Raw genomic sequence first — 22,651 nt, 5'->3', positions numbered from 1 at the left:
CACACACACACACACACACCCCACTCACTCACACACACGTTTGTTTTTGTGAAAAGTGGGGACTCTCCATAGGTGTAATGGCTGTTATACTGTACTTACTGTATATTCTATCGTCCTACACCAACCCTACACCTAAACCTACCCCTTACAGGAGACTACAGGCAATTTCAGATTTTCAAAAAACTTCACTCTGTGTGATTTATTAGCTTGTGACACGAGTCCCCATGAGTCTGTGTGTATTCAGGTTTAAGTCCCCACCTGAATAGAAAAACAGGTACACACACACACACACACACCAATGAAAACCAATGAAAGAGACTCGAGCTGAGGAGAAGACAGCAGAATGCCGTCTGTTAATTATTTACAGTATTCACACAGACGCCATCAAAAGAGATGAAATGAGCTGCTTTCAGGGAGGAGGAGGAAACAGCAGCCGCACGTGATGAGCACATCACCACAACACTGCTCCTGTACTCCAGCCGCAAAACATCTTATATGACACGACTTTGTAGTAATGTCTGTTCTCATTTATTTATTTATTTATTTGAGATCAATTAGACATTTCTACCGCTGCACTGTAAATATCGCCATGCTGCCCTTTACACAAAGAAAACTGCGTTTGTCTTTAAAATCCTTCATCAGAATGTAGTCATTTGAATTGCGACAGAAACGCTTTCTGAGGTGCTCCCCTCAGATTATATCATGGTCTGTCTGAATACTCCCCTCTGATTGGCTGGAAGGTGTGTGTTAAACCGTGTAATGCACAGGTAGCTCCAGTCAGTTTAATCGCTGCTCTACATGAGCGCATGCTTCTATTAGTAAAACATTGCATTGCTGTTTGTGAAGTGTTTACACTGGCAGCTTCACACACATGATCTCTCTCAGCAGATCTCAGGCAGGGGTCCGGGGTCCGCAGTCAAGCCTCAAGAGGACTTCAAATGATTCACACACACACAAACTAAACATCAATATTTCATTTCAGCCCCTCGACAACTGTTTGTTTCATTCCGAGTTACAGCAAGCTGTAAAATATCTTATTGAGAATCAGTGCTGTAGGACTAGTTAACCCGGCTCAATCCAAACCCTGGGTACACAGAACCACAGGTGTCTTGGTCAGGTGACCACAGAGCTCTCTCCACTTATATATTTGAATATATATTTACATATTTATTCAATACTATGGTGGTAACTCTTCATTCTGATACTAACTATCAGTGACTTTATATCATCAACCAGCAGTTAGAGCATTATTTACCGTCTGCTTCATGTCTGCTCACACTTTATTTTGATGGATAATCTACTGAAGTCACTTTGCTGTCACCTACTAACCTCACAGTCCACCGATCCCAGGGCTCGCAAAATTTCAAAATCCCTGGTAGCCCTTCGGGGCAGGTACTCTTCAGATTTTGGTAGCCCGAAAATTAATTTGACTAGCCCGAATTAAAAAAAGGCCTTTTTTTTTTTTTTAAATAAAAAAATCAGATAGGAGTTTAAATGTCAAATCAAAAATATTTTCAATACACAAATATCAACAAATATGAAAGAAGGAATCTTATTTAATTATTTACAGGGTATCTGCAGAATTTTTAAAAATATATTTAAGGCAATTTATGACCCATTTTAAGAGCTGCACGAGTAAAATGAACACAGTATGAGGGGGGTTGGACAATGTCTATGGTAACATACAGTATTGAGCCATAAAATTACATGATTTACAGTTCAGATACAGGTTTCCACAAAAACAAAAATCTTATACAACAGCATTTCAGGCTATAGGCCGTTTTTATGAAAAGGGATCAATCAAACATATAAATTATGTTAATTTAAAGTGTATAAATATTACTGTCTTAATTGTTAAAATTTTTTGAAGGCATATTAACTTCTTTCTCATTTACAACTCTGTGTTTGCTGCGTAAAAAGTTGATATTTGCATTGATCTGACCATAAACAGCAAGACAGGCTTATTGTAAATGCAGATTCACTCTCTGCCACGAGGTGAGCGTAATACATCATTCGGAACTGTAAAGGGTCTACTTTTATTTGTGTGCACCCACAATATCAACAAAACATTGTGCTTTTATAAAATAAAGAAAACGATCATCTTTCTGCCGTCTCTTCTTGAACAGGAGCGCTTCACAAAAGTGAACCGAAACTCAGCGAATACATGCCTCACAGACATGACAAATATATCTATAGAAAGCTTTAAATTACTACTTAACGAAATAAATCAAATCGAAAACAAAAACTCTTTCATTATAATCATAACCCATGAAGATGCACTTCTCTCTAAAGGCGTCTAATGAGGAGACAGCGAGTCAGGATCATCATCTTCATCTTTGCGACACTGACACAGAAAACACTAGTTTATTAGTAAATAATTCAAATATCTCCTAACTATTTCCCCCTGACACATTCATGGTAATTACTTTTGCTGGGGCTTTACAGCAAGCTTTATTGCGTGTATTTGAAGCAGAACTCTTCAGCTGCGCTGACGGCGCGCTCTGCTGCTGCGGGACTCTAAACACCGTCGAGCCGCTCTTCACAGTCGTGGCACGTGGCAATTTTTTTCATCACTAATTGATGAATGTCTAAAATATTAAAATAAGGAGAAGCCTAAAACAGGCCCGAGGCCCGGCCCGCTTCTGAACTATGACGTGAAAATTGGCCCTAGGGATGTAAAAAAGTCGGGGCTCGTTGGGTCCGGGCCGAAGTGCAGGGCTCTAAGCGTTGTGCTTGCCTGATCATTTCTACTGGTCTGTCTTTACAATAGCATCCTACACAGTAGGGTACAATGGGGTAAAAGGCACCTTTGATATTAATTTCATCTAAACCACTAGATGGCACAAAAACGTGGCGTAGCACTTTCCAAAACATCTGCTTTTCAGGATGCATGTGTGTATTTGTCTGATCCTTGTTGCGATCGCACGCAGCAGTGCAAAGTTGATTCTGTGCGTACTTCATCTAATATTTTGTTTTTTAAAATGTTGTAGATTTAAGTAGCAAATGAGAGTCACTAAAATTAATGCATATATTTTGAGACAAAGATCTTCTTAATGATTTTCAGTTTTAAGATAATTAAAGCAACAGTTTTTAAATAACAAAAGAATATGTAAAAGTATGGTATTTGGGGTAAAAAGTGCCCCTGCTGTTGGGGCTAAAGGCACACAGTAATTAACATGATAATTAATAGATGGCTGACTTTTCCATTTGTTGACATGACATGGTTAGATTCAGATGGTAAATATCATATATTATGTTGGGTGTCCATATTAGAGATAATCACCATGTTTAGAATGAAACCATCATACTGTATTTAAAAACATGATATTTAAGGTGGGGTAAGTGATTTCTGGTAGCCAATGTTGATATTTGAAATCACCAAAACAAACATGCCCCTACCCCAAAAGGGTCTCGCCCCTATTTTGATAGCTCCGCCCCACACATACGTACGGCCACGATTAGTTCTGTGAAACAAAGCAAAACTAATGTTACTCACCTATCGAGAAGAAAAAAAGCAACCTCGGCGTCCGATCGCAGGCTTTCCCGCTCCTTGACTTCTCTCCAGCTTATCCGATATTTACACAGGTCCTACTTCTTGCCTTTGCTGTCTACCAGTGTAGACAGACATTAGCACGACAACTTTGTCCTGTCGCGTCTGGTGTACACACGGTGTAAGCCTTCTTTTGTTCTGCAGATGTTTTCCTATTTAGTTTTTTATCCGCCATCTCTATCTTTCTGTTGTCGCTCGGCTCGGGTCGGCTAATGTCCATCATGTGCACTGAGCGCTCTCTCCTCTGGATCATGAGTAGACACGCCCCTTACTGCTGATTGGCTACAAGTTTGTTTTGGTACTCGGCCTCAACTTGTTTTCTAAAACGTTTTTGAAAAAATACATACCCCACCTTTAATCATATCATATAATAATAAAATATCATTTGTTGTTACTATTGTTAATCTATATTCAATTATTATGGGATCTCCTTTAATGCTTTCAGAATCTTTACTTTTTAAAATGATTTTGTTTCTGTATTTTAAAATATATGTTTTACATTAACATATAATATTTTTTTTTTCTGCAATTTGGGTGCAGTGAAAAGCACATTGTGCCTTTAGCCTCATTGTATCCTATTTGTTTGCGATTATTTATCTGAGGAAATAATACTACTAACCAACCAGAGACACTGCAGTTACTGAGAGGAGACTCTCAGACTTTCGAGAAATCAACACTTACACACTGGCATCAGGCAGTCAGCATTCATCAGCTCTAGCTCACTGTAGACACACACACACACACACACACACACACACACACACACACATAGCTGCACTGAGCCAAAACATCCTTTAAAATCAATCACATCATCATCACACACTAAACCCCAACCTCTTAAAAAAAGTGAAATGAAATGAGGCATGGCTATGTTTAGACAGAAGCATGATTCATCCCTCATACCTCATCAGGTATTTATGATGCAAGTTGTTGTTTTTTTCTTTCTCAGAGCTCGATGATTGGCTGTGACCTCAGGCCCTGATGATCACCTCTGAACTACTACATGCATTTACAGATCACATTACCACCACTGAGAGACAGTCCATCACCGCTGATCTGGTAACGGGGGAATCCGTGCTGAACGAGGGTCACGACAAACTAATTCACTGTCATATTAAATATTTCCCAATCTTTGCCACTATCCTATGAGGTTTTACTCATTTTTTTACCATTTTTAATCGTTTAAAATATATTATGATCAGTATTTCATTTATATATTTAAGTATGTTATTTCATTTTTACATACTCAAAATAACCCAACTGTAGTTTGATTGAGATTAACTGGAATGCACAATGAAAAAACATGATTTTTGAGAATTGCTAAAATGGAGTTATCTGTTTTTGCAAATGAACTCTTCATATATATATATATATATATATATATATATATATATATATATATATATATATATATATATATATATGTGTACAGTGTGTGTGTGTGTGTGTACAATTTTTACGAACTTCACTTGCATTTAATATGCTTTTTGTGTATATGAAAGTTACTTTTGTAAATGTAATTTGATGCGGACACCAAAATGTGATGCCTCCTCTTTGACCCGTACATACTCCAACCATGTGAAAACAACAACAACAATAACTGTATATTGAGCTTTTGTCTTTATCACAGGCATTAACTGGAACTAACAGTTATACGGTTATGAATATAAATGACACTACATTTCAGCTGCTTTGTTTTCTGCACTGTAACACCAGGGAACTGCACAAACGCACACATGCACACACACACACACACACACACACACACACACAAAAACAATGGTGAGCGCCATGCTTCCCAGCGTTGCTTCCTGAGAAATACTCTTTTGTTTGGAGAGCATCTGGCCCAGACCTCCAGCATTTGTGCCTCGGCTGAAGCCCCGCCCTCTTCACAAGCCCCGCCCACCTCCACCAACTTCAGGCCCTCTTCCTCTTATTGCCCTGTTTGTCTCTCCTGCCATAAGATTGGCGGATCTCTCAGTGCGCCGCTTCCTCACGCTGCAGCTGCCCGCTTCAGCTCTGAAAAGAGTCTCTGTGCAGCACCGGGCCGTCCACAATGCCCAGATGAACTGGATAAGCTCTCGTGTGTGTGTGTGTGTGTTTATTGTGCATGTGTGTGAGAGAGAGAGATTGAAAGCAGAGAATGAAGAGCCATCTGTCCTTTATGAGCTGGACAAGGAAGATATTCGACTCAAGTTTCTCCTCGTCGCTGCCTGGATCACACCATGTCAAAATATTGAACCTGAGGTTCACCGTCTTTATCTGCGATATCACTTTCCACTAGATTCATCTCTCATATGTCACGAGCACTGAGACACTCATATCGATTGATATTGGAATATGTTGGAAATACTTAGTAATATCCCTCACACACACACACACACAAACTGCTGTCTGAACGCAAATAAACCCATACAGTCCACGGTTTAGCAACAAAACACCAAGAATAATACTGCCTGCCAGAACCATTCCTTTCAGTTCTGACAAAAGAAGCAAGATGTACCATATAGAGACATTTTTCAAAATTGTCTAAAGAGTTTAAAGATTTAAGGTTGTTTGGTCCTTCTAGTATAAAGGTTTCATCTTGACTGATGCATGAACTCTCACACAAATGTGAAATAATATGAATATGAAGATTCCACATAAACAATACTTTGCATCATACTAACCGAAATATGGCCACATTTGAAATAAATCCAAAGAAATGTTTGTATATATAAATGTATGCTCACTCAAGACACCTTATTCTAATTATGACAGACTATTTATTTTTATTTGCTTTTCAATGCAACAGTCAGCTGTTTTTCTGATGCGGTACTCAAGCCCTGATTAAAAACAGATGATCAATATGGTATTCCAATCATGCTAAAATCCACAATATAGTAACTGCTATGCAGTGAAACACCTGTTCATCATGTCATCGTGAATGTTTTTTGTTTGTTTTTTTGCGTTATCTTGTTAGATTGTTCAGCCGTGACTATATTTCTAATACAGCACAGCACAGACCGTTTCCATCTTCGTTAACATTCATGCAGAAATGCTTTGACAGACATACTGAAATCTGTTCATTAACATCTCAACACAATCGACTGCAGTTCTTCCCACAGCAGTTCCCGGAGCTAGTTTAACATGCCGAATCTAAACGCAATAATGTGATGAAGTGTGGTATAATCATAATAAGGCACTCCAAATTTAGCACATTTATGACTATAAAGTAGCTTACAGCACTCCACTCAAATGAGCAATCCGAAACGATTTTCTGTTGCGAAAGTAGCATGCGCGAGTAACTGGCAGAGGAGCACGTCAGAGATCAGCTCCCTCTGCTGGTCACTCGAGGCTGGGCCAGTGACCTGTAGACTTCACCCCTCGGGTTTTCACAGCACATCAGCTTTTATTTCACTTCGTGGCCTGTACAACACAGTAATAGTGTAACAGCGAAAGGCCTCGCTGATGTTATCCGACTGTACTCACTATCTGCAGTGTGTAACTCTGACATTTAGCACATAATAATCACACTGATTTGATCAAACATGCCCACGATGCTTATAGATAAACTCTGAATCTACTGGCTAGCAGTGCCTTTGCTAAACTGAAACGCCAGGTTCTGTGTCCATAAAGTCAGAAGGACAACAGCGATAGCTGCATGCACCCAAACATCTCCACCGACGACCGACCAATAGGCTTTTCTAACGACCAGCTTGACAGCTGCATTTCAGACGTGTCATTTGAAAATGTAATAACCCTCAATCACATGCATTTTACCAAATCTATCTGACAGAAAGAGTCTGCAGGCTTTACAGATAAACGCTGAATTCGCTGGCCGCTAGCAGCACCGTTACCTTAAATCAGCACAGGTACCGTCAACAACAACAACAAACCAGCAGCGTCAGTCTGATCTATCAAAATGGCTTTTACCACAGCGAGATCACATCTGCTCACTCCGCTGTCCCCTTCAGAGCAGAGCACGCTAGCACGGCTCTAGATCAAGCAGCACAGCCATTTCAAAACATCCCCACCGTGATCAAACTAGCACAGCCATTAGCACACCATTAAGCCGATCCTGGGATACGCTCTCGGTGCAGCCAGCACAGCTTCTGATCAGAGCTAGCTAAGCCGTGCAGCCATCCGCTGCAAATCTGTGTGATTCACAACGGTGTACACATCCGTACATGGTCAAAAATAAACCCACACTTGCCTGGATGTCAAGCGAGAATACGGTCCCTTCCACCGATGGCACACGCTCCCGTGCGATCAAGCGCTAATCCTTTCTTTGTGTCAGCGGCTGGCAGAGAAGAGAAGAGTCCGATCCACGCAGGAGAAGCGAGCGCGAGGCCGACAGAGACGCACGGATCCGGAGAGCTGAGGACGGCACGGGATCTGGAGAATGAGGAGCGCAGGAGCAGATGGGGGAGGAGAGAGAGAGAGAGAGAGAGAGAGGGAGGGCAGAGAGAGAGGGATCAGGGATAACACTGCTTTAGCAGGAAACAGCAGCTGGGAGAGCGAGCGAGCGAGAGAGAGAGAGCTGGAGTTTCTGGGTTACGCGGCGGCGGCGTTTACTGCACACCATAACAATAGCCATCTGTGGAGGGGGAACCTCTGGAGGAACAAGCACCTGTTAACTGCTCCGGCCCGCAGGAGTGCAGGGGGTGGGGAACGCTCCCTCCAGCCACACAACACACAACAAAGGAGCACAAAGACTCGCTCATGTGAAGCGCCTTGGAGCCGCTACTCAGTTCTGCAGTGCCATGCTGGACGAGCTACACAAAGCTCCCCGCCGCTGAACACTGCACCGGGTTTACAGATCTGCCTGGACCTTACACACCAAAACACCCATGCTGCTCTGTTCAGCAGGAGTTTCTGGGCACAAAACCATGTTTTCAGGTGTCACGGTCTCAACATGTCATCACTGAAGATGCTGTATAGGCAGGCAGCCCAGTGTATTGGGACACTGTCTGCGTTACATGCACATCCTCCCCCAACGATCAGTCTATTGTGCTTTATTCTTTACATATGCAAAACCACTGGACTCCACAGCCCCGTCCATGCACGCATGTGTGTGTGTGTGTGTGTGTGAGCGAGAGTGTGTGTGTGTGTGTGTGTGTTCCTCGGATGTGTGCCTCCATCTTGTCCTCCATCCTGCTGCATGAGCGGGAAACGCATCCAGATCACACACCAGCGGCTCTTAAAGGGCCAGTTTGTGCACAGATGGAAGTTTCCTGCTCTTGATCGTTTAAAATAGATAAAGGCATAGTTCACTCTAAAAATAAAGCTCAGTCATTATTTACTCAACGCCAGTGTTGTTCTAAAGCCGTGTCAAATTAAAAAATGTTCTGCTCACTCTTGCCCATATAACAGCAGGTGACTTTCCTCAAGCTTTAGCATCATAAACGTGCACATCACACGTGTGTGTTCTGCAAAATCCCATCCTCGTCCACTGCTCTTGAGAGTGTGTGAGGAAAACACAGCACCCATAAACCTCATAAATGACAGGTCAGGGCGTACTGTGACCCGTCAGCTCCTCTCGTAAGCCCAGAGAACAGCCATATTTGCTCTCCTAACACTGAATAAAGGGCACCTGGACTTTGATGGCTTCAGTGTACACTATACAGTAATCCACAAAATAATGGCGTACACAAACAGGAGTAAACTGAACACTACTTTAATGTGACGTCTGGTGCGGAGTGTGTTTTTGTCTTGTAGTCTGGGTCTGGCTAGCTTTAGCTTCATGCAAGTGTTCAAGCTTCCAACAATCAGATGTGAGTCAGATTTGTTTTACTGTTGTTAAGGTACGAGAATGACTGCCTGCATTTTACATTTGCATGAGTTTTTAAGACTGGACGCTACCGAAATGAGACAAAACCACGAATGCAAATTCATCCGTCCATTCAGATAGGAAAGCACAATACCCAACATTGCTTTTTTTGGTGTCTATGTAAATATTCAACTGTTTCATGAATGATACCACTCCACTTCAGATTATACTTCCACTTCCAGTGACATTTGAGCCTGTGCCACAACAGAACGATTAGTTCTAGTATTCACCTGTAATCATAGACCCTTTCACCTAGATATCACACTACAGAGACTGTGTCTGTTCCCCGAACTAGAAAATACTCCAAATCAATTTAAGGGTAACAATTTAATTGATGTTAAACAAATAAAAAAAATGTATATAATGCAGATAAACACATGATAAAGCTTAGCTTATTGAATATTAGATCCCTTTCTACAAAAACACTTTTTGTAAACGATTTGATCACTGACCATAAACTACAGGCCACCATACAGACTTTATTAAAGAATTTGCTGATTTTCTATCAGAGTTAGTGCTGCAGATAAAGTCCTAATTAACCGTTCGCAAAGAGCTTGATTGACAGGCGATCTGACCAATCAGAACGCGGATATTATGTGCCGCTGCTGCTGTCTTGCCCGACAGCTATGGCTGGTCTCCATAGAAATCCATGTTAAAACAGGGTAAAAAAGATCGACTGAATTGAAACTTTTTCAATATAACTAAATATATATATGTGCGGAGGGTTAAGCTGTGCTGTTGTTGGCTGCCACAGTAACGGTAATAAGCTGAGGCATGGGCGTCGGAAGCAACATAAATGTGGGTGGGTCCTCCCCCAGAACAAAATTACAGGAGTATATGCCATTTTCTGTAGTCTGGTGCCTTTTATTTAACGGAATAGGCCGCCTTGTTGGCAGGGGTCATTTACATTACCTCTGCCCACTAACTTCACAACATTACAAAAGACGGGTATTTTAGCACATTTCCAGTGGTGTTTTTGACGTGAGCGACCCGAGTTCACTTCCGCCTTTTGCCGAAATCGTTCTTCTCCCTTTTCACATCTCATATTACATCAGAAAGGCATTTGTTTTCAATAAAAATAAAAATGAAGGAAATAATCAAAAGGTTGAAATAAAAGTTCCAGGTAGGGTTAAGTGTATCTGAGCAGCAGATATGCTAAGATGCTTTGTTTACTTTGCTGTGTCACGGGAGTGTAGCAGGCGTGAGTCACTATAGTGAAAACACAGAATGGAGTTATATGGACTCTGAATGAGCCAAGTGGAATAGAATTGAGGAAGCAGCGTGTGGAATTCAAGGCTGTAGCTAAATGGAGTTTAATCTATTAGGACATTCGTCATGTGGAATGGATTTGTAAATGCACATGCCCAGTAGCCGCAGCTGTAACGTTATCCTTCTAGCCTTAACCACAAATCAGACAGGAGAGTAGATAACTTCGGTGGTCTTAAACTTGAAAAATTGTGTTCTGCGGTTCAAATAAAACACTTTCTGATGTCTATTCGTGTTCATTTCGTGCTTTTAGTAAATATGAAAAGATGATCGGTTCACGTGTTTGAACTGAGGCAATACAGTGATCTGTCACGACACATTAAAGAGCCACAAAATTGTATTTATTGTTTGAATTTCTTTAAAAATGACAATTTAAAAGCTGAGGGTCCCGAGACCTTGTTTCGTATCAGAAGTAACCTGCTCGGTCTTCTCTGTCGGTGTGTTGTCAGTTTCCTCTTTGCTCTGCGATGTATTTTTCACTGCGTGAGAACATGATGTGTAGTGTGAGAGCGGCATTGCTTGTCGGTCATGGCAACAGTAACTTAGCGTGGGGGGGTTTTGCGAAAGGTCAATTGTTGGTGATTTTAATATTCGTGTAGATAATGTAAAAGATGCATTGGGATCAGCATTTAAACAACACATGTCAGGACCTACTCGCTTCATACTCTAGATTTAATACTGTCACATGGAATTCATGTTAATGGTGTTGAAATTCTGCAGCAAAGTGATGATATCTCAGATCATTATCTAGTCCTGTGTAAACTCCATATAGCTAAAACTGTAAATTTTACTCTTTGTTACAAGTATGGTAGAACCAGTGGTCGCGTTAACCGAAAATTCTCCGTCATTGACAGAATTTTTTTGTCAGTGAGGGAAAAATCTGAAGGCCGTCCGTCACTTTGGCAGATTGCACACACTGAGGGTGATCTATTGTAGTTTATAACTGTAATTCCCAGCCCTGTCCAGTTGGTGGCGAGTGCGCTCCAGTGAGGCAGCAGAGCGCACGATCGTCTCCAGAACAAAAATAAAGGTCTTTTGCTGTGTCTTTGATTACTCACAGGCGAGTATAGTAAAGCGAATCGCTTGATCTGAGGTTTCTACAGCGATCCCAAACTGTGGGTTTCGTCTGGTCAGAGGAGAACTGGCCCCCGACTGAGTCTGGTTTCTCCCAAGGTTTTTTTCTCCATTCTGTCTCAGAGGGAGTTTTGGTTCCTTGCCGCTGTCGCCTCTGGCTTGCTCAGTTGGGGGCACTTCATTTCCAGCGATATCGTCGACTTACAGTAATTGCACAGATACTATTTCAACTGAACTGAGCTGGACGATGACATCACTGAATTCAATGATGAAATGCCTTCAACTGAAAATTGAGTGTTTAATCTTGTCATTTTACATTATTGACACTATTTTCCTATTTAATACTGTAAACCTGCTTTGACACAATCTGTATTGTTAAAAGTGCTATTTAAATAAAGGTGACTTGACTTGACTATTCATTACAAAAAGACATAATATATATATTCTTAGCTGAATGGACACCAGCTACCAACTATAAACTCTAGTTTTGATTTAATGTATGAATAAGGTAAGAACAAACAAACGGATAAAAACTGTATAATTGTTTTTTTCCCCACCGTTGAAAAGCCGCTGAAGGTTTCTGCTTAAACACTTGTTCAGAAGTCTTAACAAGGTGTGTGGAAACAAGCAGAATACTTGATGAAGACCAAAGCAAAAGCAGCAGCACATGTGCAGTGGAGAAATGAAAGAGTCAGTGTTAAAATCTATTGTTTTTTGATGCCAACATGTTTTGGCACACAGACTCTCATCAGGCTAAAATAAAGAACACTCATTTAAATACAAACAAAGACCGATTCAAACTCACAGTCAGCCAATGAAATCCTCCAATCACAGCACACACCCAGAAAGAGGCCACCAATCAGCTTTGAACACAGGTTTAAACTGCCTTTATATGAACTGCATTCTCTGTCCTATTGAAGTACTTACTTCAGTGGAGCAGAGAGTGAAGGAAAAGCAGCTAACAAAAAGCATCCCAGGCAGTCCCGGCGCCATGGGCGGGCAATGGGGGGCCTGGCCGCCCTGTGAGTCACTAGTGCCCGCCCTGGACGAGCCTGCTGAGTAAAGAAAACGCTGTACTATTCAAACATCAGTTATTATTTATTTTCTCTTGCATTGCGAAAAAGCGGATATCTGTCTCCTCCAGGCTGTGTACGGCGCGTCAATCTGAAAGGAGGCGGGTGAAGTTACGAGCTTTCGCGGAGAGCTTGAGGATCCGATGGCGTTACGAAGTTTTACTGACAAGCTCTTTTTAATGATTGGCATTGGTTAAACTTTTTAAAACCCTCTGATTTAAAATAATAATGACGAATTATAATAGAGATATGAAGTATGGATAATTTTTCACGGCACACCTGACTGGGCGAGGGTATGGCAAGAGGCCAAAGTCAATTTCTGCTTATAAACATTGCTTCAAACAGAAAGAGAAAATCGTGCTACACGTGCTTTCATGAGATCGGGTTAGACTACAACAATTAATTTGTAGCCTATTTTACAAATGGAAATACAACGAATTCATGACAATGTTTGACATTCAAGCTACCCGTAAAATTTATAGTGAAAAGTTCTTTAAAATCATCTGGAATGCAATAAAGTAATTTTTAAAGCTGTTTTGTTGCATGGCTTAAAAAAATAGACTCTTTCGGTTCATCATTGTGAAGCGCTCCTGTTCAAGACGAGACTGCAAGCCTATCCTCGGTTTTCCTATTTATTTTAATAAAAGCACAACGTTTTGTTGATATTGTGAATGCACACAAATAAAAGTAGACCCTTTACAGTTCCGAATGATGTATTACTCTACCTTTATAAGCAAAAATTACGGCGTATTAGAAGTTGTTTCCACGATCAAGAAACAATGCAAGTGACCGCTCTGGCGCATGTCCTGCAGAGCGCGCTTCAGCTTCTGCTCTTCACACAAACGATTAGATATGCACCCAGCGCACATTTATATAGTTCAAACATTTAAACTAACATTGTGATGCTTGAACTGTTTATATATATTTTATTTTAGGCAAGTCGTGATGATTTGAGAAGGCTAAATTGATCAAACATAGGCTATGATCAGCTCACTGTCTGCCGCTGGCTGCTTGGTCGGTACTTAAAAAAACCCTTACATTTAACGAACAAAAAGTGCTCCAAACGTTTTTATATTATCTTTATAAAAAACGAAACAAAATATAATCATTTTACCATTACATATGTCCCGGATAAGCGGACAAGCGTTGATGTCGAGCCCTGCGATGTTTAGACTGCTTCAGGTTCAATCTTTACGACTCCTCTGTCTGTTGTATTGCATCAGTGGAGTGGTACGTCAATTCTTCCTCGTTTTTTGTCCATTTAATTCATAATTAATGATATTATGCATTGCAATGAGGTTGATCTCATTTGTGCCCCCCCTGAAAAAATGAAATGCCCGTCCATGAATTTGTGTCTGATCCCAGGATGTCAATAATGCATATTTCCTTTGTCATATTTACAGTTTTGATTATTTTAGTAGTATTTGAAAATATGGAAAATAATAAAACATGAGAAGGTGAATAGAATAGAATATATTCTTCATAGTATATAGAATATAGTTTATATATATATACTGTCATAGTTGCTCAGAAATTAGAAAATCTCAGAGATGAATATGGATCAAATTAAGTCCCAGTGTCTTCATTTGATTTTGCCATTTCTTTATCACTGAAATATGTCAGAAGTCAGACTCTCTATGAGAGCAATACTGTATTCATCTGACAAATTAAACCACAAGATTCAGAGACTCATCCACCTGTCCACTCTTTCCATCCCGTCATTTAGTTTCAATAGTTGACATATAGATCAAGTAAAATAAATAAAGTAAATCATTGGTTCACATCTTTCCCTGTAGCATCTGTATCATCTACAGCACGTTGTGTCCTTCGCTTGTTTAAAGGGGACATCAGATGCTCATTTAGCACAAGTTGGAATGATTTTTTAGAGTCTTCATGAAATGTCTGCAAAACACTTGTAGTGGTCGTGTAAAACAACACCCTTTTTACCTTGTCAAACACAGCTCTGTTCACAGCGACCCATTTCAGCACGTGTCTCTTTAAATGATAATGAGCTACTGCTCACCCCACCCCTCTCTTCTTTTTTTGTGTATTCAGTGCCGCATTACCAGAGGCGTCAAGCCCATTCAAACCAGCGTGCCCCCTCAGATTATTCAGCCAAGTGGATTTTGAATGCAGCTTCCAAAAGACAAAAAAATAGCCAAATAATATTTTTTAAAATTTGATACAATCACACCGGCGTGATTAGAACATTCAGTGCGTCACTTGCTGCTAAATTCAAATCTGTGTTCACTGGCTGGCTGTGAGACAGACACGTTTTTACAGCGCTGCGCATTATAACCAATCACACATGATTCTGTGGATCTTATGGATGCAATGACCAATCAGAGGCGTTCAGAGGAGTCACCGCTGAAACGTTGTTCAGGGCGCGCACTCGCTGACTGTATTCTGCTCTGGCCAATTCTCTCATCAGAAACAACAATGTGCAGATCTGCGTACGATTTAAGTAAGACATTCATTTCACAGTCTAACAGCTTCAGTGATTTTAACAGGAGTTTTTGAGAGTGCTTGAACTGAAGTAAGTGAAAATGTGTAAATGTTCTTTGCTTTCTTTCTGGACAATGAAAGTGTTCTAAATAGTAACGTACAATGTTGTTATTAAATTCACATTAAATACAAAGTCAATTTTTCAAAAAAAAAAAAAAAATGTATGGCATGACACCCATATCTGGCACTTAAGCAAAAAGTTTTTATTGCTAGTTAATATATTACAGTATTAGGCTACTTTGCCCATCGCCCATAGATCAACTAACTATAAAGGTGCAAAATGCATTTACTTACACATTAGGGATGTCAACGACTAATCAACGTTTGATTAATTGTCGATAAGAGATGCAGTCGATTAAGCTATCGATGGTTGATTTTGGGGTGCGTGCGGCTCACGTGCAAGCGGCTGTAAGGGACGTGACGAATTCTTAATTCATGGCCATGAAATCTTTCATTTCCCCGCATGTTTACCACAGTAAGAGATGCGAAAACAGTGATCAAAAGTAAACGACAATAAAATAAACCTCCGAAATTAGAGGGTGAGATGGCGATAATTTGGGAAAAGAAACAATAAATATGATTAAATTCCTGGAAACTCCTGACCAACCGGCAGAACAGAACGCCGCGTATGGCTTTACATGCACTGGTATCGAGCAGCACGAATGCAAATGCATAGTCATGATGTAACATTTGCCTGCTAACCCATTATTTCTCTTATAAGCTTTGTACCTCACTTGTGTCATACTCGCATTAAAATGTTTCATGAGCGCAGCAGTGTTTTCCGTAGCTCCACCATCTCTGACACGAGCCGCAGTGACGAGGGATCATTGTATTTTAAATGACAATAATGTCAACTGCAAACATTGCGATTGTGTTTTAAAATACAACAACGAGTGCCATGAAACCATTTAAAGAGGCGCGTTCAGCGATCTCCGTGACGGGATCTGAAACAAAGTAAAATGATCCGTAACTACGGCACACTCTCCTCATTTTATCAAATGATCATAATCACATCTATTCATTTTACAGACCTGCTACTTAGCCTTTCATTTAGACTAAAACCCTGCCATTAGGGTGAGGAAGTGCTGCTCGGAAAATCAAAACAGCTTGAGATTAATCAAGATTAATAAAATGTGACATGAAAAAAACAATGCCTAGAAATCTCCCGTACTTTCTTCACTGAGTTGATTCTCCGGACCAGAACCCTGGTTCATGGCAGTCAGATGACAGTTGGCAGATATATTTACCTGAGAGAAGAAAGCACGTGGATTTTATTTCATGTCACATTTTATTAGGGACTGAACCATACAGGGCCTTAAAAATGAAGATGACAGAAGGAAAGTTTGGTAAGACCAAAAATCTAAAAGATATCTTTAGTACTTTTTGAGTTACAGGCATGTAAACTTTGGATTTAAAAAAACAAAACAAAACAAAAAAACCTTGAAAAGTACTTTTCCCCATTTTTTGAACTGTTGCCAGATTTTTAACAAAGATTTGACTAATAGAGCTACAATAGAGTGCATCACACCAGCATCTACCAGGACTACTGTGACACTGCAATAAATAATGATGCTGTCACACTTTTCTTTATACTGTATATATCTGTAATAAGTGGATATGATTAGGTTTAGTGGAAGGAATGGGATTACAGACTCAAAAATATACATTTAGCGGTATATTGAAAGTTTTTGAATGTTACATTTTACATATTCTTTTTATACTCTCTATGATAGTGTTTATGATACGGTTACAATATATCTGTAAAATGGTCAAATATAAACAGGTAGTGCAGTGGAAGTGTGGTTTCTGTGTGCGTTCACACTCTTGTGTTTCAGATGTGCTGTGACTCTGTGTCTCTTCATGCGTCCCTTTCCAATATATCACATTCAGAGAATCATTATAATCCTCAAACCCGGAGGATTGAAGCAGATTTAGCGTCACATGGCAGCAGACACACAGCAGAACGTGCAATCAAACAGGACAAGCTTTTTAATCTGCGCACGGCCTGCTCCGAATCACAGCGCTCCTGATCTCCAGCAGCCCTTCTGGAACAACACTCAGCGTTTCATCCTTTCTTGCCATTCATTTCTGTGCTACTGTATACTGCTGTTTACAGACTTCAAACGCCCGACACAATACAACTGAATCCTGAAGAGATGACAAAGACTAGCCAGCTGCTTACACGAACAACAGATGTCATTTGTATTGAAACTTATTTACACTGAACAGTTTCTCAGGATAGTGATTAGATAAATAAAAATCATTTTAAGACTTCTTACTGTAGGTCCCCTGCAGGTTTGCTGAGGCCCTCTAGTGGACGCCGGTCACCTGCTATATTGCATCCGGTCATATCTGTGAAACTCCTGTATGTATATATATCCTGTATTTATCAGTCTGCGAGAATGTTTTCAAAATGAAGCTGATCCGTGTAAAAAAGGTTGGAGACCCCTGCTCTAGACAGATGTTTTAATGAACTACCATAGATTTCATTCATATGACTGAGAAACGGGAATCGTTTTTCCACACCAACACAAGTGCAGTAACTCTTTTAGTAGAGGGAAAGTTTGCTCTGTCTAATGCTGGGATTGTAGGGACTGTTTGGACCCATGTATGCGGCGTTTCTACAATTACTGGAGTGAAAAACTGAAGCTATCTTAGAAATGGTGTCAGCTGATCTCAGGTAGCGATCCTGTCACGTCTGAAGGTCTGAATGACTCGTGTAGTCTCCCAGCGACCGCTCGGGCGGTTCTGGTGTGTGTTCAGTGTTTCTGCTGGACTCACAGGGAGCGCTGTAGCGGTGCAGGTTGTTTCTGATGCTCTCCTGCAGCCGCTGATCTGCCGAGCCCTTCTGAAAGCGCTGACTCAAGAAATAACTCAAGTCCCTCTTCAGCCTGCCACCTGAAAACACACACACACACACTAATCAGTGCAAAATGGACTGTTACTGTTTTATGGAATATTACAGGGTTTATTGCAAATGATTCATCCATGCAAAAAAAAAATCAAAAATCAAAAACATGAACTTCCTTTCATGCAACAACATCTATAATATGACCATAAAGCTCAATAACCCTCCAGCAGCCCGTCACTCACAGCAATCAGCAAACCACAACGGTCCTGTCTGTTCTCCCACAGCAGGATAGTTTCATAAAAATCTAGTTTTCTGTCATATGTTGACATCTTTGACACATGAAGTTTTTTTCCCATCACAGCCATAAACCAAAGACAAGTTTTATTATTTCTCAGACAAAATTCTGCACATTTCTCTGTGAAATTTAAAAATATATTAAAAAAAAAAAAAAAAAAATCAAATAAATAAATGTATAATACAAACAAAAGAAACCTCGTCACATAAACAAACTAAGGCTTTGCATGTGCTCTTTCCTAACTTGTTTTTGTTGTTTTTTTTAAGAAATATCAGGATGTCCGCATTTTCCAGCAGAAAATGCACCTTGAAAATGCATTTGAAGCAAACACAGAACGGTCTGACTTTAGCTTTGTGAAATGATGCTACATACACTAGATGAGTGAGAATGCCCTGTCTGCCAGCAGGTGGCGCTTACGGGACAGCAGAGATACAGCGTTTCCTCGGTTACCGCTGAGGTTATGAACCCTACTCAGGGCCGCTGCTGGCCAAATGGGTGTCCAAAGCAGAATTGTATCGTTGTGCCCCCTCCCCCAAATATTATGGATGTTAAAAAATAAAAAATAAAACCTATAGGGGTCAAAATAGCACTTTAATAAAATATGAAAGTAAATAAATACATTAAATAAATTGTAATTAAACTGCATTATTTACAAATGATAATTGTAGCTCTAGACCTATGGCTATAATTTTATTAATACAGTTGTCTGATTGATTTTAAAGTCTCGAGCATTCAAAAATCACGCAAAAGAAAATTAAACAGTTTTACTACGATAAAATCATGGTTAATTTTTGTAAGGGTTGCGATGTCCACATGTTTTTGTTGAAGAAATCATAGAGGCTGTAGGCGGCCAAAAATGAACGATTAAGTGGGTATTTGAATCGGCCTAAATGGTCAGCATTTAACAAGGACTGTAACAGCAACAATTACCAAGCTATTGTTTTACCAATAAATTACCAATAAATTGTTTATTTTGTATTACATTATGTATTTTAACAGTGTTATTCAATGAAACCATATAATCATTAATTAACCAATCATTATTGCCTCGTTGTTTTATATAATGCATTTTAAGTCATTTTAAAGGCTGTTGTTGGCTTAGGTCTGTTTTTATAACCACAAAAAATATTGTCTTAATACTATCTTAATTCTTTGTAAATTATTATTTGAAGTAGCCTAATAAAACCATAGTTAATTTGTTTATAATAGTTAATAGGACTGCTGATGTCTTTTCACGGACATAGTTGTCTATCAATTATGATTGTTTGCATTCAGCCGCAAACACATGCTTAGCTTGCCAACTGCGTTCACCGTAAAACACATGTTTAGATTTTGATTTATGTATATGTTAATTTTAATTACCGACAGTACTGTAATATTGTAACTTCTGTAATTGTGAGCTGATCTATTTATGACCCACTGACACAAAGTTGAAATGATTTGCGTCCAACACAGAGTTAGATTATATAGCGTTAGATCAGTGGCCGCAGCTCTGGCTGTAATAAGCCTCATCTTATGGAGCTCAGATAAAACAGAGAATAGGAGCTCTTCTCATCCGCCATAACCTCACAACAAGCATCTGTCAGCGTGAGAAAACGGATGTTTTCTATCGGTTTAGTTTAAAACGGGCATCTCGCAGCACAGCGTGTTTGCAAGCGTCACTGCAGTGTAAACAGAGAACTAATAAACACAGTAATGTTCCCTCAGCGCATCAACAGATCTCCCGCTCGAGGACAAGAGCGTGAAATACATAATACATGGAACAGTTTTGATGCTGTATTGATTGTGTTGCTGGTGCTCAGTGATGCACAGAACCGTAGGGTGAAGCGGTCAGAATCAAGCACTGGAACTAACCGATGTATAATAAAATGCAATTCTCAAAGTAATAATAATAATAATGTTAAGAAATATCATATAACCAAGATATTTTTCATCTGTTTTAATTTATGCAGTTTTGTATAAATTAAAAAAATAATAATAAAAACAAATATTTAATTAGTATTTTATTTTAAAGTTGTATTCATTCATTTCATTAGACAGCATTTTTGATGATACGTTTGCATTAAATCATAACACACAGATTTTTTGCCATTAATTGTAATAATCCAGTGATATCTTTGAGATCTGATCATCTTCAGTCTGTCTGCAGTGACATGAAGAAACAGAACAAACTGAGACTAAATCCAGAAGAACTGTGTCTCTGCTTCAAGAAACCTGCGAAGCTCCTGAGAAACTCTGCTCGAGTGCAGCGAGGACAAAACCTGCTTTAAACACAAAGCATGCTCACAACAAATGCTGATTTCATTTAGTTCATAGAAGTTAAGAAAATCTATTTTTGACAGCATCCTCATTTTACAGCATTTTTACACAAGTGCCTAAAACGGTTAACAGCGCTGTAGCTCTGCAGGAGGTTTCTTGAAGCGTCTTGGAGACAGTATAGTGCTCAAATGTAAACGTGCACTAGATGAACATCTTTGGCCCATGTGCCATGATTCACTGTCTTCATGTTTTAAAGTGTTTGGTCTTTCTTAAGATGAATGGAAAGATTTGGTTGGATGTTATCATGGTACATCCTCCACATGAACACTTCTGAACTGCTTCAGGTTTCTGTGTGCATGCGTCTGGAGACAGGGACCTAGCAACCGGCTGCTAAAAGCAATATCACGCCCCTGCGGCCCTCCATACGGGCCCCTGACAGGAGGAGCTGTGCTGCATCACCTCATCAAAACACACTTCAAACTAACTCAAAACACAAGATCTTTCAATGGCATCTTACAGTCCAACAGCCAAACCCAAGCATGCTGAGAGGCCTGTTTACCTGCGGTTACGAGCCGAGATGAAGCAGTGCTGAGTGAGCGCTGTATACAGTGACCGTCAGTCGTGAGACTCATCACGCGCCGCAGTCCCACCGATACTGATACCAGCAGATCATCTCCTTGTGGGGATATTTGTTTAGTCTCCATGAGGAAACAAGCTTATAAATCACACAGAATGAAGTGTTTTGAGAACGCGCCTGTAGTTGTGTGTGTGTGTGTGTGGGGGTTAGGTGTAGGGTAAAATGATAGAAAATACAGTCTGTACAGGAGAAAAACATTATGCCTATGGAATGAAGCCATAATGATAGGAACACCAGTGTGTGAGTGCGTGCGTGTGTGTGTGTGTGTGTGTGTGTGTGTGTGTGTGTGTGTGTGTGTGCGTGTGTGTGTGTGTGTGTGTGTGTGTGTGCGTGTGTGTGTGTGTGTGTGTGTGTGTGTGTGTGTGTGTGTGTGTGTGTGTGTGTGAGTGCGTGCATGTGTATGCGTGTGTGTGTGTGTGTGTGTGTGTGTGTGTGAGTGCGTGTGTGTGTGTGTGTGTGTATGCGTGTGTGTGTGTGTGAGTGCGTGCATGTATGCGTGTGTGTGCATGTGTATGTGTGTGTGCATGTGTATGCGTGTGTGTGTGTGTGTATGTGTGTGTGTGTGTGTGTGCGTGTGTGTGTGTGTGTGTGTGTGTGCATGTGTATGTGTGTGTGTGTGTGTGTGCGTGCGTGTGTGTGTGTGTGTGTGGTGTGTGTGTGTGTGTGTGTGTGCGTGCATGTGTGTGCATGTGTATGCGTGTGTGTGTATGCGTGTGTGTGTGTGTGAGTGCGTGCATGTGTATGCGTGTGCATGTGTATGTGTGTGTGTGTGCGTGCGTGTGTGTGTGTGTGTGTGTGTGTGTGTGTGAGTGCGTGCATGTGTGTGAGTGCATGCATGTGTATGCGTGTGCGTGTGTGTGTGTGTGTGTGTTTTGTGAAAAGTCAGGACATAGATGTGTATAATGATGAGGGTATGGCAGGTATTACAAGCTGAAGGTGGCATCTCAGGACATTGACCCATGTCCCCACTTTTCAAAACACTTATAAATCACACAGAATGAGGTTTTTTTGGGGAAAGTTGAAATGCACAGTCTCCTGTAAGGGGTAGGTTTAGGTGTATAGTTGGTGTAGGACAATAGCACATACAGTAAGTACAGTATAACAACCATTACACCTATGGAGAGTCCCCACTTTTCACAAAAACGAACATGTGTGTGTGTGTGTGTGCTGCTCTCTACTGGCTTACTATAGCATTACAAAAACACTGTATTGACATTAAAGGGTCATGAAAGCCCCTGTTTCAGCACTGGTTAGTTCTCACCACAGTTTTAAAAAATGCGAAGAAAGTGGGCGTGGTGCGGGGGGGGGGTTCAGACCGTTTCATTCCGC

General features: G+C 40.4%; 1 protein-coding gene across 3 annotated transcripts in view; it reads right to left on the bottom strand.

Annotated features, from left to right (window-relative positions):
- magi1a (membrane associated guanylate kinase, WW and PDZ domain containing 1a) overlaps positions 1 to 22,651 on the bottom strand; it is a 75,637-nt gene that overhangs the window by 50,212 nt on the left and 2,774 nt on the right. For 2 of the 3 annotated variants that reach the window (XM_058784085.1, XM_058784086.1), the window contains exon 3: positions 18,062 to 18,178. In XM_058784085.1, coding sequence (XP_058640068.1) covers positions 18,062 to 18,178 — 117 coding nt within the window. Of the gene's footprint in view, positions 1 to 18,061; positions 18,179 to 21,244; positions 21,401 to 22,651 lie in introns of all 3 variants that reach the window. The other variant, XM_058784083.1, reaches the window with a different exon arrangement.

This window comes from Onychostoma macrolepis, chromosome 08 (genome assembly GCF_012432095.1).
Source record: "Onychostoma macrolepis isolate SWU-2019 chromosome 08, ASM1243209v1, whole genome shotgun sequence".
NCBI lineage: Eukaryota > Metazoa > Chordata > Actinopteri > Cypriniformes > Cyprinidae > Onychostoma > Onychostoma macrolepis.
Note: the sequence above shows the minus strand (reverse complement) of the source record. Positions and strands in the feature narration are given on the sequence as shown.